Here is an 18567-nt window from a genome sequence, read left to right on the forward strand (position 1 = left end):
TGGGGAAACCACCTAGATTGGAACCAGCGGAATAGGTTAGTTTCGTATCGGATCTTTTGTTGATACAAGTATGGGTGGGTACGGCAGTGCCAAAAGCACACAAAATATGGAGATCAATGCACGCTTCAGAGTTGAGTTAATCGTGAAATTCTTTTATTTACCAGGTTACACCAGCTTCGAGGGCCACTCGCATATAACACCTATCCAAGCAAAATGGGCAATGCTCGGTTTTGTTCAAGTAAGTATTTTCCTTGCTATGATCAGATATATCCTGGATGACTTTAAACATTAATGTTAATTTGATGATTTACTCGTCGCTTGGCCTCCTATGAAGCCATGGGATATTGTTAGGTCAAAAACAAATATCAATAAGTTCAAGGATTAATTGTGGGCTGCAACTCAACATAAAAATAAACGGCGAACTGATCGACTTAGTAATTAATTGTGGGCTGCAACTCAGCATCAAAATAAATGACGAACTGATGGACTTAGTAATTAAATGTGTCACTGCATTTAGTCAGTGGTTACGTCTATGTTTTTATGTTCAGATTTCATCTGTACTTATATGAGAAAGGGGAAACCCCTATAGGTGAAAATAGGTGTAAGATTTAATGTAAATCAGATACATTGTTAATATATATGGATTGGTTAACATTTAGTTCATGCATATTTAGACTTTTCCCAACAAATATTTGTCTCCCATGTAATGTTAACAAAATTATATAAGGTTTATGACATTACACAAGAGCAATATAATATCCATAAGAATATCTATATCCTCAAATTTCATCATGTTGCATTAACCCGTGCGCTGAAGCTGATATAACCGAGTACTTGATACATCAGGTCAATTTTTGTATTAAGTTATCTACAGGTTAATTTTTTGTTATTGTTAGCTAAGTGTTCTTATTTGATAGGTTCAGAAACTAAGGGGAACATGGTGATTTTTTTCAAAGTAGACGGCCTATCCATGTTACAAATTCAATGTTCATCACATAATTTAAACCTCTCGTAATCACCATTGATTTAATCATACTAGAAGGATTAAACGCTGCAGGTTTTCATCTATTGCATCAATAGTGCCGTGGCATTTTCTTATATGGTCTCATTAGAAATCTGATAAGAAAATTATGCCTCCACAGGTCTGATTGAGTCTCCACATACGTATTAAATTAGGTCTGAAGTTGCGTTTTGACGTCTCCTACGCCGCAGTGGTTTTGTACCCCACGTGCGGCACGTCTGCAGCCTCCTCTTTCTGCCCTACAACAACCGTCTACTTTCTGTCTTTCTAAGCCACGGTTACTTTTTTCAGTCACGAGTAAGGATTTTGGAGACGGAAAGGATTAGAATTTGTGTGGTTATTTAGGGAACCCACCGTTTTTAAAGTTGTGCACACAATCACGTAAAACCACAGAGCCATTTGGCATTCGGAGAACTGAATAAAATTTCATTTTTAGTTTCTGCTGCATAAGGTTGTTGGACAGATATAGATCTACATGTGTATGGCCAATATTTCGTTAATAAGCATATATTTGACAAAACTTAGGGTATATGGGCATCAAAGCCATACACAACAAATCTCTAAATATTGTTTGCCTATGTGTCCATGAATTACTGTATGTATACTTGCATTATTGGAATCGAAGTGTGTTTGCATTAAAGTGGACTACTTGCTTTACTCTATTTTTTTGTCGGGATAAATTACTCGGAACTGCTGGGATTTGGAGTAGATCCGCATCTTCTTGTAGAGGATCATTGTCTTTTCCGGGTGCTGTACAATTTAGGCAAACAATATTCCTCCTGGGCATTGGGCTGCGAGTAGGCTGTGAAGAGACACATGGGATAGAAGCCACAAGCAAATGGAAGCCAGTATGATGTGTGATTGTGTTCCGGATCCGCTTGATGAACCCCGTTGGTTAGACAAGTAAGATGGAAGCCAATTAGATGAACCATGTTAGATGAACCTTGTTGTGTATTTTATCTAATGGTTTCAAACCATGCTGTTCATGATGTGGAGATGAACACTGTTGGTCATGGAAGTTAATTAGATGCCTGGATTGTGAATCCTTGAATGTTCAAAATGTTGGCTCAAACATTGCTTGACTTCTTGAGTGTGATGTATGCTTGATTGTAGATTGCTTGAATGTTTGCAGGCAGTATAGCAACCTTAAAAATGCCTAAGAAAATAATCAGCGGCACCAGAATTAAAAGCCCAAAAAAGTAATTGTAGGCATCCTTTTAAAGTGCCGGCAAAAAGTTTAGATGGTATTCCTAGAAAAGTGCCAGTAAAAACATTTCGTGACATTTTTCGAAAAGTGCCGGCAAAAAGATTCTATGGCATTTTTGGAAAGTGCCAGCAAAAAGATTCCATGGCATCTTTCAAAAGTGCTGGCAATACTAACTAGCGGCATTTTTGGAAGTGCCTTAAAATATAATTAACGGCACTTTTCTAAAAGTGCCGGCAAAGACCTACCTCGACTGGAATAAACGCAGCACTTTTTTTTGTGCCTTGAAAAATCTTTACCGGCACTTTTGGTACCTTTGCCGGCACTTTTTTGTGCCGGCAATCTAGGTACCTGGTGTAGTGGATGGGGATCAACATGGCCCTCGGCACTAGGGGTCTCGCCGCCGCCGCGATGATCTCGGTTGTCCTCCTGCTCCTGCTCGTCTTGCCTACCACCGCTGTGGCCGCCGCCGTTGCAAGCATCGACGCCAGGCGGACGCGCCACCTGCCACTGCCACGAGGACTCCTGCGCGGCCCGGAGAGTGTCGCCTTCGACGCCAAAGGCCACGGCCCCTACAGCGGCGTCTCCGACGGCCGCGTGCTTAAGTGGAACGGGGACGCGATCGGATGGACGACATACACCTATGGCCCCAACTACAGCAGCGAAGCCTGCACGGCGTCCGTCCTTCGCCCGGAGACTGCCACCGAGAGCCAGTGCGGCCGCCCCCTCGGTCTGCGCTTCCACCTCAAGTCCGGGTACCTGTATGTGGCTGACGCCTACAAGGGGCTCATGCGAGTCGCTCCGGGTGGTGGCGAGGCGACGGTGTTGGTTACCGAGGTTGATGGCGCGCCTCTCCGATTCACCAACGGGGTGGACATCGACCAAGCCACCGGCGAGGTCTATTTCACCGACAGCTCCATGACCTACCAAAGGTCGCAACATGAGATGGTCACGCGAACCGGAGACTCGACTGGCCGGCTAATGAGGTATGACCCGCGGACAGGAAAGGTTGTCGTGCTCCAGTCCGGCATCACTTACCCTAATGGCCTTGCCATGAGCGCCGATAGGACACATCTCATCATCTCATCGACCGGACCATGCAAGCTACTAAGGTATTGGATAAAGGGCTCCAAGACCGGCACAATGGAGCTATTCGCCGATCTTCCGGGCTATCCCGATAATGTGAGGCCCGACAAGAGAGGAGGATATTGGGTGGCACTACACCGTGAGAAGAACGAACTTCCCTTCGGGGTCGATAGCCACCTGCTAGCTTTGAGGATAAGTGATGAAGGACAAATCATTGAGGAGATGCGAGGACACAAGAGCGTCAGGCCAACCGAGATAGTGGAGAGGAAAGGTGGAAGACTATTCATGGGATCTGTCGAGCTTCCTTACGTATCCGTTGTCACATGCAAATCAACGCAAGTAGATATCAATTAGGATCCGTAGTATAAGATATTTGGTAGGATCTGATCTTTTCTAGTGTTACGTTATTGTTTTGTTTTCTCTTTGGTATATTTTATTATTTATTATTATTATTACCATATAGAGATCAATCTAAGGATGTTTAATTAAGTTTTTTCCGTAGGATATGTTCTTTCTAAGTGTTATGTGAAGGTTTTGTTTTCTCTTTGGTATATTTGTTACCATATTTTGTTAGTTTAATTTTTCTATTGGACAAAAATCATGTATTCCATCAGTATAATAATGTATAATCCCTCTTTTATGAAGCATTATACAATAGTAACGTTGTGAGTTTAAAAAATACACTAACAACGTTGTGGCTATTGAAAACTGTTACAAGTTGTAAGAACAAAAAATCCAATATTGCAGAAAGAAAGCTATGCACATATCTAGTCCAATGGAAGCCAAACCATGTTTCAAAATAAAAACCCTAACAACATCACCACGGAACATGAAGATTTTGGACAACTAGCAGAGCCCCACAAACTTGAGAACATATTCGTGTATGAACTTGATCCACAAAATAGCAACCTAGTTCACAGACCAACACAAGGGAACATGTATGTTGTATAACTACAAGACTTTGCACTACAAAGAATTGTCACATTATTATTCATAGCACCAAATGTTCACGAATTAACCAATCTCGGGATCTCGTATATATATATCCCCAATTACCTGCACATACCCAACTCGGATTGATTCAATGGCCCATAGTCCGAGTCATTGGGTTGAGGAGTCCACGAGAGGCTCGCCTTTATACATGGTGGGATTATCCTAGGACCTAGGACCATGGCCTTGTAAGGCGTGACTCGACTATATTGCAAAAACAAGTGTATGTTTTACCGCATTGTACTACGTGTATTTTAAAACATAGTGTAAGTGTAATTCATAAACTAGTTCAATTGCACTTCTCATCCTGTACATGTTGTGTGTACCGTCTGCTGTCGGCGACGCGGTGAATCGATGACGGCGCCGTTGTGATTTTTGATGATCACAAATTAGAACAGCAGCCACAGAGACAGGCGCAGAGCACACGCGTTCAACACTGGAGCGCGCGAAAAAGTGTATTCCTTCGTTCGCGCCTCCGTGGCCAGTGAGCTGTGCCCCCTACCATCCCCACGCTGTCTACGCGTCCTCCCCGCTTTGCTTCCCGTTCCTTTCTTCCAAAGTCTTCTCGTCCATCGCCAACCCGGGATCTCCCTTCACAACCACCATCTCCGTAGCTTCCCGTGTGCCGCCGCAGTTGCCGTGGCGTTGCCTGTCGACCAGCTCCGCGTCGGCGTCACGGCCGCAGAAGATCCCCGCTACCTGGGCGCCACCGCGAATCAAACCGCCGTCCACTTCCACTTCCCGTATTAAAATCCCCCTCTTCCCGTTACATCCTCCGCACTCCGTTCGATCCCCTTGACAGCCGACCAGCAGCGAATCCGCCATGGCCTCCGCCTCCAAGCAGCAGCAGCAGAGCCTCTACCCGGAGGTACCCCAGTCCCACCCCGACCACAACACCCCCTTCAACTCCAAGCCCGCCGCCGCCACCGGCGCCGGCGCCGGCGACTCGCTCTACCCCACCGTCAACCCCGACGAGCTCGCCGAGAACCTCTTCCCGGCCGACGCGGCGGAGGACGACGCGCCCGCGCCGCCCACCGTCGAGGAGACCCTCGTCGCCGTCCCCGGCGCGCAGCTCCACCTCGTGGACCCCGACCGCAGCCTCGACCTCGGCGCCGGCACGCTCTCCGTCGTGCGCCTCCGCCAGGGCGACCACGCCGTCGCCGTCCTCGCGCGCCTCACCCCCAACAAGACCTCCAAGTGGCGCGGCCTCTTCGGCCTCCTCTCAAGCAGCAGCGGCAGCGGCGCCAGCTCCTCCTCCAACGAGCCCGTGCAGTGGCCGCTGGCCGGCGACGTCGCGGTCGTCAAGCTCGACGCGGGCCACTACTTCTTCTCGCTCCACGTCCCGCACACCGACCACCCCGACGACGCGGACGACGCCGACTCGCCCGACGGCGAGACTGCCCTCAGCTACGGGCTCACCGTCGCCGGCAAGGGGCAGGAAAAGGTCCTGGAGGAGCTGGACGCGGTCCTCAAGGAGTACACCACCTTCTCCGTCAAGGAGGTCGACGCGGGCGCTAGCGGCAAGTCCGCCGAGGTGATGGACACCAGGGCGGTTAGCGAGATCACGCCGGAGGAGGCCGCCGGGGACAAGAAGGAGATCATGGAGGAGCAGTCGGCGGCGTTCTGGACCACCATCGCGCCCAACGTCGACGACTACAGCTCCTCGGTCGCCAGGCTCATCGCCAAGGGCTCGGGGCAGCTGGTCAGGGGCATCATCTGGTGCGGGGACATCACGGCTGGCGGCATCAAATGCGGGGAGGCCGTCTTAACCAAAGGCGCAGGGGCCAACGGGAAGCCTACGCAGGTCAAGCCTAGCTCACTCAGGAGGATGAAGAGGTATGGATGATGAACTTAATAATGATCCACTGTTTTTATTTGCTTAATTCTATCCCATGCTATGTTGCTGAGCAGATCATACTGGATCTGGAACTTGATGAACTAGATGATTCACTTAATTCAGAAACCTACTGTTCCTGTTAAGCTGTAGTCTTCATAAGTTGTTGGACGATTTAAAATTTAATGAGTGGATGATAAACTTCTTTGCAATAGTTGAATGATCTAAGATCGAATTAGTTATAGCTTTGAAGGATGTCATGTTAGCATACTAAGTGCCTCTTTATTAGTTTTCTTGAATAAGATTATGAAATACGTACATACTGTTCATCAGAGCAGGGTCTTTTGCATGGTCAGACATGCCACGGTTTTTTTGCTCTTCTCTTCCAATATCTAAAAGGACAAACCTAATTTTTTTGGTTATGCAAGGCAAATGTCCCACTCAGAAGTAGTAATCATTTGCATTAATTGGAGGGACATTCATGTTTATTATGATGAATTGACCGCGAACTTAGCCAATGTTGCAATTATCCATTCTTCCCCAATTGCTTCCTATCCTGGAAGACACCTAGCATCTCTTGATAACGACTGCCGGTTATATTTTGGCTAAGGCCCACTTGTGTGCATTATGAGGAGATACTAAAAGGAAACCATTTCAGTGGCTTAGGGTTACATGTTCAACCAATTTGGATCCTTATCGAAGCATGTCTTAACTAAACTGGCAGGCTACTCAATATATTCTCACGCTTTCTTATTTGAAAAATGCATGTGTACAAGTTCTACTTCTATTTTGACAGTATGGCTTATGCATTTCTCTTCTGTATCCTGCAGAGCTAGAAGGATAACTCAAATGTCCAACAATGTGGCAAACTCAATCCTCTCAGGTGTTCTCAAGGTGTCGGGATTTGTTGCCAACACCTTGATCAACTCCAAACCTACCCGGAAGTTCTTTAAACTAATGCCTGGTGAAGTTATTCTTGCTTCACTCGACGGGTTTGGTAAGCTTTTGCCACTAGCTGTGCAAAGTGCAATATTACATTTGCTAACATATGAAGGCTAACTGCTGCTATCTATGTTGTTACAAAAGGATAGAATATTAGGGCAGCTAAGATGCTAGATATTCTCTAGTTACTGGATTTCTAAGCTAGAGGTCTGGGTAATCTGTGATGGTTACTAAGAAACTATGGCGCTGTGATTCTGTTTCGAAACAAAATGGTTCTCACCGTATTTGATCTTAGATGGTTTGGATTAATAATCACAATTAACAAATCGCCAGATAGAATGAAATCATATTGTGTCTACCATTTTTTTTTTGTTCTGCACTGCCAATATCCTAAGTATTCAGTGTACTATTACAGAATGCACTGGGTTGACATGCCTTGACTTCAAGTTTAAAACATAGAGTTAATAGCTAATGTCAGAATTTACGATCGAGGTCAACAGTAGAAAAGAGTGTTCTCTATGGTTTGGGTTCCCAAATACTAGATTGAATGCAAGCGACCAAACATTATAAGATTTACTATCAAGCCAATTCTTAGGTTTGATATGTACTATTGATGCTGTATTACTTACTATTATTTGCTGATTCACACTAAATCAATGGTTCAGGTAAAGTATGTGATGCTGTTGAGGTGTCTGGCAAGAACGTGATGCAAACGTCTTCGGTTGTCACAACTTCAGTTGTAACGCACAGGTAATGTACAACTGTTTTACAGTATGTGTGTATATAGTTCATTCCTTCGTATCAGAAGGCAGATAGTTATGGATACACAAATGCATCTGCATTTCCTCATATTGCTTTCTTCATGAGTGTAACGCTAAGCTTAATACCAACTTTTACTCAAGTGGTAGCAGAGTATAAGGTAGCCTGCAGGCCAGAAAAACGAAACATAGTTGCAAACTTGCAACAAATTCTTCATAACTAATAGGAGTTCATAGATTATGTGACTGTTTCTTACTCTAATGGCCCATCTCCAAAATAAAAAAAGATAGTGTTCGGTTCAGCAACTCTTCTTAAGCACAATTTTCTGGCAGATACTGTTTGATGCCGCTTGTTGACGAGGTCCATGATCTTGTTCCTTTCACAGGTACGGTGACCAAGCAGGAGAGATAACACAGGACTACCTTCACGCCACCGGGAACGCTCTGGGAGTTGCGTGGGCTGTCTTCAAGATCAGGAAGGCCTTCGACCCAAAGGGCCAGCTGAAGAAGTCGTCCCTGGCGAGCTCAGCAGCGCACGCTGTGGCGAAACAATCAATCAGCCGGCAAAAGAAGAAGTAAGCAGTCTCGTCTCTCGTGTGGTCGATGGCTCCACCGGCGCTGTGTATACTAGTATGTTCGTCACTTCGTGTCAAGTTTCTTGTGTGAGCTAGCTAGCTATCAGGTTTAGTTGGGTGTAAGTGCAGTACTTTCCACTTGTGAGTTGTACGTCGCAAGAATGTCGTGGCTGTTGAGATGTTCGTGTTGTATGTACAGTGATGTGTGCTTGAACATGCAAGATGCTCTGTGTTCACTTGTGAGTTGAGACATGTACGGGAAATCATTTAACCGGCCCGTTCATGAGGTACAGTATGGACGTGTGTGATTGCATTCTGTTTTCTGTGTTCTCTGAGAACATCTCCATAACGACATTGTTACTTGATTTGGCCCTGATCTTGAGTGATCCATGGCAATGTTGCGGCTGTTGTTTTGCCCATACAAAGAAACGAGAATAGTGTTAATTCGTGAACAGCATTTGGTTGAGACACGATTGCAAATTCGAAAGTCCAAGAAATTCTATTTTCGTTTTTTTTTCTCAATGTCAATGAAAAGAGGAAAATCGTTGGACTTTCTTTCCAAAAATTGATATTGTCAGAGAGGCAATTAGTTTTCTCTTTAGCTTACATTTCTTGGGCTGTTGTTTTGAATTTGAATGTTCCAACTTGTTATAAAAAGAGCATTACAATACTGAAGTTATTTTCTTGGGCTGTTGTTTTGAATTTGAATGTGATGCTCTGTGAAATGTTGCGTATGTATTCAAAACCATCCAACGTTCTAGAAATACTTAATACTTCAAAATATGTACCCCCTTCGATCAATATACTTCATGAAACGATATTGCAAATTTGACTAAATTTGAATATTTTTAATAGTGTATAAATATATTTAAATACTTTTTAGTGTATAAATATGTTTAAATGTACTAGTTCTTTAAAACTTTTTTTGTAAACGGAGGGAGTAATACTTGTAGTGGTTTTGAACTAAGGGTGTGTTTGGATGGGAGCCCGAGGCTGCCAAGCCAAATAATTGACGTTGACCATGTGCTTGGCCATGGTTTGGATTGGAGCCCATTATTTGGAGAGCCAATGCTAGCTTCAGCTCTGCAGTACTACTAATTTGCGCCAACGCATTGGCAAGTCGTGGGCGGCAGAAAGCTGCGCCAATATTTTGGCTGCCCTTGTATCACTACTAGGAAAAAGCCTATAGGTGGAGGCAATATGTGCCGGCGCACCACCTTGCACGTGCGCCGGTGGAAAGTGTTGCCGGCGCACAAAAAAAATTAGTGCGCCGGGGATAAAATTCGAAGAGATCTGGCCGCCCCCCAAAATTCTGGGCACCTTACCCCCGGCGCACCTCTATGGTGGTGCGCCGGTGGTAGAAAATTTACCACCAGCGCACCACCATAGAGGTGCGCCGGGGGTAAGTTGCCTAGATTTTCTCTCTCCCCCCCGGGAATCGCCTTTTCAGTTTTCGAAAAAATAATAGAAAATGATAGAAAATTCAAAAAATAAAATCCTTTGAAATGCCCATGTAATATGTGATCTAGTTTTAGGGAAAATTTGAAAATTTGAATTTCGATGTATTATGCAAAATGGCATCATCTTTCGGTAAAACGGGATTTCTGGTTGCATACGACCTCCGATGAAAAACTTTTTTATATCAAAATCGATCTACTCGAAATTTCCTATTCGAATTCAACGGCCTACGGCCGTTTGGAGAAAAAATGGATTCGTCAAATTCAAAACAGAAACAGGAATTTTTTCAGATTTAAGATTTGGGTGAAAAAAAGAAAAAAATAGCCCCGGCGCACCACCCTACTTGGTGCGCCGGCGGTAAGGAGTGCTATATAGGCACAACTCAACCCGCGGTGCTCACTTTCCCCTTCTCTTTTCCTCCTCCTCCTCCTCCTCCTCCTCCTCCTCCTCCTCCTCCTCCTCCATCTCCTCGCTCCTCCTTCTCTATACCGAGCTTCGCGGCGGCGAGCTACTCCGGCGACCTACTCATCCTCCTCGTCCACCGACGGCCACGACGTCCTCCGACCTCCTCCACCACCTCCAGCCCTCCTCGACGTCCTCCGGCCTCCTCCAACATCTCCGGCCTCCCCCATCACCGTCGGCCTCCTCCACCACCTCCGGCATCCTCCGGCATCCTCCACCTCCTCCGGCTCCTCCACCTCCGGCCTACTCCTCCTCCTCCGGCCTACTCCTCCTCCTCCTACACCGGCCCGCCAATCTTGGGAGCTTCCAAGCATCCTCATGCACCTCATGCACCTCCTACATCGGCGCATAGACGACAACCACGGTTGACTAGCTAGATCTAGATCTAGATCCGGATCTAGATTTGAATTTTTTTGTTTTCTTGTATAACTTACCGCCGGCGAACTAGACATGTGCGCCGGGATAACGCGAGATACCGCCGGCGCACCGACTGGTGCGCCGGCAATAAGCTATTATCACCGGCCCGTTCGCACCGGCGGGCTCTTGGTGCGCCGGCAATAGCCCATTTTGGTGCGCCGACAATAAGCCTTTTCCTAGTAGTGTATTGGCGGGGCTATCCAAGGCAAAAACCAAACAGACCCAGGGTCAAACGTTTGCTGCGCGCGGCTTCCGCGCGAAGAGACTTTGATGAACCTGTCGCGGAGCCTCCCCCTGAACCTATCCCCGGCCGGCGGCCAGCACGCCCTCCTCCGGCTGGTGGACTCCTGCTGCTCCCCGGCGCACCTCCCCGCCGTCCGCGCCGCCCATGCGCGCCTCCTCCTCCTCCAGGACCCCTCCTCCCACCCGTCCCCCGCCGTCGCTCGCGTCAAGCTCATCCAGGCCTACGCCGCCTGCTCCGCGCTCCCGGCGGCCCGCGCCGTGCTCGCGTCCTCCCCCGACCGCACCAACGTGTTCTACAACGTCCTCCTCCGCGCGCTCACCAGGGCCGCCCTCCACCGCGACGCCCTCCTCCTCTTCGCCTCCATGCGGCCGCAGGGCGCCTCCTGCGCCCCCGACCACTACACCTACCCGCTCGCTCTCAAGTCCTGCGCGGCGTCGGGCGGCCTCCTGCTCGGCCTCCAGATCCACTCGTCCATCGCCAGGACCGGCCTCGACGCGAACCTCTTCGTGGCGCACTCCGCGATCAGCATGTACGCGCGGTGCGGCCGCCCCGACGACGCTTACCAGATGTTCGGCGAAATGCCGCACCGGGATGTCGTTTCTTGGAACGCCATGATTTCTGGGTTCGCTCACGCGGGCTTGTTTGGCCGGGCCGTCGCGGTTCTCAGGGAGCTGGTGGGGCTGCAGTCTCCGAGGCCTGATGCTGGGACCATGGCGAGCATCCTGCCCGCCATGGGTGATGCCAAGACAAAGGATATCACGTTCCTCAGAGAAGTGTTTGATGAGATGAGGTTTAGAGGACTTATCGCTTGGAATGCGATGCTTTCCATCTATGCTTTCAATGAGCTGCATGTTAAGGCCGTTGAGCTGTTCATGAGGATGGAGAAGGATGGGGTTGAGCCAGATGCGGTGACACTGGCGACTGTTCTTCCTTCTTGTGGAGAGGTCTCGGCGTTTTCCCTGGGGAAGCGGATCCATGAGATTATCAAGAGGAAAAAGATGTGCCCTAATATGCTGCTTGAGAATGCTCTCATGGACATGTACGCCAACTGTGGATCCTTGAAGGATGCTAGGGAGGTATTTGATTCCATGAGTGCGCGGGATGTGGTATCATGGACTTCCATCATTTCTGCATATGGTACGCGTGGTCATGGGACGGAGGCCATCGACCTGTTTGAGGACATGCAAGGACAAGGTCTGGAACCCGATTCCATTGCCTTTGTTTCTGTTCTTGCAGCATGTAGCCATGCTGGCCTTTTGGATGCTGGAAAGCGATATTTTGATTGCATGACTAGCAGATATCGGATAACACCAAAAGTAGAGCACTATAGTTGTATGGTGGACCTTCTTGGGCGTGCAGGAAGTATAAGCGAGGCATATGATTTCATCATGGCGATGCCTATCGAGCCAAATGAGAGAGTCTGGGGAGCCTTATTAGGAGCTTGTCGGATTCACTCGAATATGGACATTGGTTTGTTGGCAGCAGACAGTTTGTTCAGGCTCGTACCCAAACAGTCGGGATACTATGTGCTATTATCGAATATTTATGCTAGGGCTGGGAGATGGGCTGATGTTAACTCAGTGAGAAGTGTCATGGCAAGCAAAGGTATCAAGAAATTGCGTGGTGGTAGCAATGTGGAGATAGGGGATCAGGTTCACACATTTCATGTTGGTGATAGATCTCATCCACAATCGGAAATGATATACGAGAAATTGGATGAGTTGTTAAGAAGGATCGGGGGAATGGGTTATAACCCAGAAGTTGAGGGCGCGCTTCATGATGTTGAAGAGGAAGACAAGGAGGGCCATCTTTCGAGTGCACAGCGAAAAGTTGGCTATTGCATTTGTTCTGATAAACACTAGTCCAGGGACACCTATTAGGATAACACTGAATCTTAGAACATGTAGTGATTGCCATCATGCTGCAAAGCTCATCTCAAAAATCACAGATAGAGAGATTATCCTCAAAGACATCAATAGGTTCCACCATATTGTACAAGGAGTTTGCTCATGTGGAGACTACTGGTAACAAAGTATATGATTATCAAACGGTGCATTCGTAACTTCGGGTCGCATTGATTAACTAGGAAAACAAAAGCCTTGGTAGAAAGATTGAAATTTCTGTCTTTAACTTGTGTGGTTTCTGGGTTGACTGGGAGGGCAATTACATGTGCAAAATTTCTCACATAAATGTAACATACATGTGCTTTTCGTATCCGCTCCGTCATGCAGGATTGATCTTCCTTCTCATAGCAAGATGTATCAGGAACCACGCGAATCGGTTGTACAGCTTTGGCCTCTACTTGCAAGTCCGAGAGAACTTAACATATGTGATGCTGGAGTGTGAGTTTGCCGCAAGGACAAAATTACCGGGAAATTTATGAGCAGGTTTGAGATAAGTGCGCCTTCACTGGTGATTTGAAGGTTGGATGAGATGGCGTCTTTAATATTGCAATGTCAATTTCATTGCTGACTACGGCCTCTTCATCGATGGCGTGCTACATATAAGAGCTGTCGGAATGGCAAACTTGATATCTAAATCTACCAAATTATAGTTTTGATACCAATCCAGAGGCCTAATCATGGCCCTGATCCCAGCGTGTTGCTTCATCATGACCCGCTCTTGTCATGCCTAAGATAAGATAGCAAGTCAGTGTTATGTGTTTTAGCGCGTTTTTCCTCTGTTCCTTTTGGTGAACCACTGTATACCTTACGATGTCCTATCGTTGTTGCAGCTGGGTTGTGATATTGTAGCGTTTGGTGTGCTTCATGCTGATGTATCCCAGTTTGCTCTCTTTTCTTTTATTATCTGATAAACTTAGCTATTAGTGGAGTCAGGACATACGCTCTGTATATTTTTATCATGAAATCATTCTTTTCTTGGATTTTGTTCCAGATTCACTGAGGGCCTTCCATGAAGACATAAGTTTGGTACTGGCACAATCTGCTGACCAAAGGTAGCCATTGGTTGCATGTTTTCTCCATACACAGATATCCTATTTCCTCTTTATCTACTTGAAGAATTTGCTTCTGCTACTAGTTGCTTGTGTGGTGTGGAATACACTATTTCACTAGATAACATATAACAGTATAAGGCATTTGTTCGGATGATGTTATACGAAATTCTAATAGGATCCTTGGGTTAACATGTACACTTACCTTACTCAGTGAGCTGCAAGCTTGCTTAGATTGCAGAAGGCATCCAAATGACTTCAATTTCCTTGATGTTATTTTATACATTTTACTGTATTTATGAAGATTGAATACACTATTTCACCAGATAACAGCATAACACATTGTGCGGACGATGTCATACAAAATTCTAATAGGATCCTTGAGGTAACATTTATAGTTACCTTGCTCAGTGAGCTGCAAGCATGCTTAGATTGCAGGATGCATCTAAATTACTTCAGTTTCTTTGATGTTACTTTATACATTTTACTGTATCTATGAAGATTTATTACATGATTCTGCACCCATAGAAGAATAGAGTGTTCCAAGTATTTTAGCAAGAAAACCCCTCTGATTCTATTCTGTACCGTCTACATTTCCCAACTTATCTTTTATTTCATGATCTTCAACATTTTGCAGGTAATATGGACAGGCTATTGACTCTTCTTCAACCAATGTGGGTACACTTGTTTTACAAGTAAAGACAATTTATATCAGTACGGCAATTCTTGCTGCAAGAAGTCCTTTCTTTCTCAAGGTAGTTCTGATAACCTTCCAAATGCATTTGTTCTATTGTCAGTTCACGATTGCTAATAAGGCTTCATGTTTCTTAGCTTTTCTCAAATGGCATGAAAGAGTCTGATCGGATGCATCCAACACTTAGGATTGCTGATTTAGGTATGTGATAACTCAATTGCAACATTCTTCCTCTCTGATAACTTTTTGTAACTTGCTATTATGACTGCCATACTATTTCCAAAATCTCTCAAAATAAAAAACATAATTGTTCATAGCAAATAAATGCCCACGTTTCGAGTTTGTACCACTCCTTTTTGCATGTGACAAAGAAATTGTTTCTTCTCACATATATAGCTTTCCTCAATACTGCAGGTTAATAGTGAAATTTGAATAATCACTTACTTTCACTTTTTTGTTTAGTTTATTATTGAATTATTTTCTTAGTCCTTATGCTGTTTTGCTTTGTTTTCGCTCTACTTGGAACAGAGGAATCCCTTATGGAGCTTTTTAGCTTTATGTACAGTGGAAAGTTGACAGCAACTGATCCCATTCTTCTGCTCGACATCTTGATGGCTGCTGATAAGTTTGAGGTTCTTTCTTGCATGAGGCACTGCAGTCAGTTGCTCACAAGCTTGCCTATGACAACAGAATCTGCACTGCTTTACCCAGAGCATCCATACTCCATTTCAATGGCTGCTGAAGTTCAGGCATTGACAGATGCAGCCAAGGAATTCCTTGCCAATAAATACAGGGATTTAGCTGAGTGAGTCATCTCTATTTGATGCATTCACCTTTTCTTTACTGAAAGAAGTGCATACGTTGTTGTCACACTATCATGTATGAAGTGCACTCAGGGCATGTCTGTCTCATTTCAGGTTTGAAGATGAAATGATGAACTTACCACTTGCTGGTATCGAAGCCATCTTCGGAAGTAGTGACCAACAGGTGGAATCTAAAAATTCCATATTTGACTTCTTGTTCGAGTGGTCATGTGCGTGGTACCCAAAGTTGGAGGACAGACATAAGATCTTGAGTTCTCGCTTAACTTCCGCTGGTGCGCTTCAGTCATGTCTTATAGGACACTGCGGGATATTCTAACATGCACTGATAACTATGCAGACCTTGAGCAAGTAGCTAAGTGTATCACTGAGGTGCTTATGTACAGAGCTTACCCAGCATACCAGCAAGGTCCTCTTGCAGCCGATGCAACAACCCGTTGACAATTTGCAGAGCGTGCTTACAAGGCCAAACCTGTGAAAGTGGTTGCGTTTGATCGACCTAGCCCACTGGTTATAGTGTACTTGGATCTAAAGCGTGATGAATGCTCTGGACTCTTCCTGTCAGATTGCACCCATTCTATGTTGCATTGCAGGGCATGGATTTCGTCTCGTGGCAGCCTGCAAAATGCATGAGGACAATAACTTTTACTGCTTTGACCTTTACTTGCAGATGGACTGGGACCTGAAGTGCTCAAAGTGTGTCACATCAGACTATGAGTTTGCTGCAAGAAGAAAACCGTCAGGGAAATTTGCCAGCCTGTTTAAAGATGCGTACACCTTTGACGATGGATGGGGCATGGATGCGGTGATCTTTTTGAGACTCCATGGTCAATTTTTTTTTAGGGGGATGGAGGGGGACTCCATGGTCGATGTTAATTGCTGATGACAGCCTCTTCATCGATGGTGTGCTTCATCTGAGAGCTGCTGCGACAGTGGTGGGGCAACTGGAATTACAGACTTGATGATATGATATCTCACTCAGCAGAGTTAGGTGGTGTGTGCAGTATCAGCCACTTCAGTAGGATTTCAGTTATGTCCTCTGAGTTTGTTGGTTTACTGGGAATGTTGGCAGCAGGGAGTTTTTGTTACTTTTCGCTTCTGCCTGCGGTCCGTTAGTTTTGTGTCTGCTGGAAATTTGCCTCCTGAATGATGCAAGGAATTGATTTTTTTTCGATAAAGATGCAAGGAATTGATGGAGGCTCTTACATTGAAAGTTAGCTATGCTGTTGTGGATTTCGGCCCTGCAAGCAACACAGTGAACTGCAGCTGCATGAAGCTTGAATCCCTAGGAGGCATTATATAGTGTAGCTGAACCCTGAAGCTTTTGATTTAGATCAATTGCTGTACAGTATTGTTAGCGTGCTTTATTATGTACTTGGATAAGATACAATCATAAAATACACATGGTCGCATGTTGACTACGAAATTCCTAACTCTTGTATATTTTTGCGGTGTGTAAACCTAACAAGTGTTTCATCCTACAATCAATAACCTGAAACTTCTTGTAGCTCAATTCAGTAGCTGCTCATCACCTTAGCTTTAGCCATTAGCAGTTCATACTGATTCATGATTTGGTTTCACCATATTGAAGGGTTTTGCCCGGCAATCAAATCTAAAAACTGGGTTTGGGTTCAGTTTCGTGTCTGTGGAAGCCTAACAGGCTACATTTTCTAGATCGCCTATCAACTGAATTTCCCACTATTTCAGGCTTTCGGTGACTGCGCATCATTTGCATTCACTGTGTGGCTCATAGGGTAATTAAAAGGGCAGAAACATGGTCTTGCATTCCGCGTTAGCGTTTACCAGTTTTCTTTTTGACCCATTATGGATAGTTACTGAATCAGGAGAGTACAACATACTAGAGTGTTTATACTAAACCCAAATCTCTGACTTTAAAGAAAAAAATCAGTATTAGAGATTTTACATGTCAAATTAGATTAAGGGCCAATGACCCTCTATAAATATAATGTTCACCAATTTTACGTTTTATTCAAGGTCTGCCAATTTGTAGATCATTTTTTCTTCGTTAACACGATTTAGCGATCACACATCCAAATAACATAGGCGGACAATGGACCAAAAATTTCTATATAACACAAAAAATACTCAAGTTGTAACAAGTTTTTTCACTCTTTTATATCAGCTTCACATGTAACATTCAACTGCGAGTATCTCTCATTTTATTCTGTCAGATGAATCGATGATTCCAAATGGTTTATAGTTCACCGTTGTATCCTGAACAGTTTTTTGAGCTTAGGGGTGAAATTTGTACCAAATCAGAGGCAATGGTTGTAAAGTGAACTTTGGTTCCGGGTAAAAAAAAAGTGAACTTTGGGACAAGTTCGGGGAGGGAGGGGGTGAGTTTGACCTCTAAATATGTCAGAAAAAATCACATACCACTAATCGTGCGGATAGCCAATATCCCTCCCATGCTCGAATTCCGTAAGAGTGTGAGGACACCGTGCGGCTCATAGGAATAGGGTGCAGAATGCCAGATTTAAACTTCTACTCCACGTACACGTTCACCAGTTTTTAGAATTCTCAATTCGCCATGGATAATTATGAATCATGAGAGTGCCCATACTTAGAGTGTTTAAACTAAATTCAAATCTCTAATTTTAAAGAAAATAGTCAATACCAGAAGTCCTAAATTTTAAATTAGATTGGAGCCAACTATCCTCTGCATATACAATCTTCAACAATTTAGCGTTCTATTCAAGGTCGGCTGTTTCTCTTCAAGTGTTTGAATAAAACTATTTGGCGATCACATGTCTAATAATAACATGGGGGGACACTGGACCTGAATTACTATGCAACACTGTAAATATTCAAGTTGTACGTAACAAATTCATTCGCTTGTTTATCTCTCGCCTACCTGTAACATTCAACTGAGTACTTTTGTCAGGTGCATCATCCAAATGACCATTTAACTGGAGCACATGGTTGTACAGGCTTGAAAAGTTCTTTTGCACACACACATTTATATATAGGATACACTGCTTCCTGCTGTGTTCACTACAAATCTTCTCCAAACAATGATCTTTGCTCTTCCTCTGCAACATGTAGTGGAAATGCGTGCATTCGGAAATCGGAAGGCCGTGGGGAATG

At 45.1% G+C, this 18567-nt stretch overlaps 2 protein-coding genes and 2 pseudogenes across 2 annotated transcripts; all 4 read left to right on the forward strand.

Moving 5' to 3' along the window:
- Positions 1-2600: 2600 nt before the first annotated feature.
- On the forward strand, positions 2601-3665 carry LOC124656893 (protein STRICTOSIDINE SYNTHASE-LIKE 10-like). The gene has a single exon (XM_047195552.1). The coding sequence runs from the start codon at positions 2601-2603 to the stop codon at positions 3663-3665; it is 1065 nt and encodes a 354-aa protein (XP_047051508.1).
- A 1436-nt stretch (positions 3666-5101) lies between these two features.
- LOC124654159 (protein EARLY-RESPONSIVE TO DEHYDRATION 7, chloroplastic-like) lies at positions 5102-8678 on the forward strand. The gene is made up of 4 exons (XM_047193188.1): positions 5102-6137; positions 6966-7132; positions 7743-7827; positions 8222-8678. The coding sequence occupies exons 1-4, from the start codon at positions 5125-5127 to the stop codon at positions 8412-8414; spliced, it is 1458 nt and encodes a 485-aa protein (XP_047049144.1). The 5' UTR covers positions 5102-5124; the 3' UTR covers positions 8415-8678.
- A 2339-nt stretch (positions 8679-11017) lies between these two features.
- Positions 11018-16947, forward strand: LOC124654794 (annotated as a pseudogene).
- Positions 14637-16947, forward strand: LOC124654795 (annotated as a pseudogene).
- Positions 16948-18567: the final 1620 nt, after the last annotated feature.

Source organism: Lolium rigidum, chromosome 5 (assembly GCF_022539505.1).
Source record: "Lolium rigidum isolate FL_2022 chromosome 5, APGP_CSIRO_Lrig_0.1, whole genome shotgun sequence".
NCBI lineage: Eukaryota > Viridiplantae > Streptophyta > Magnoliopsida > Poales > Poaceae > Lolium > Lolium rigidum.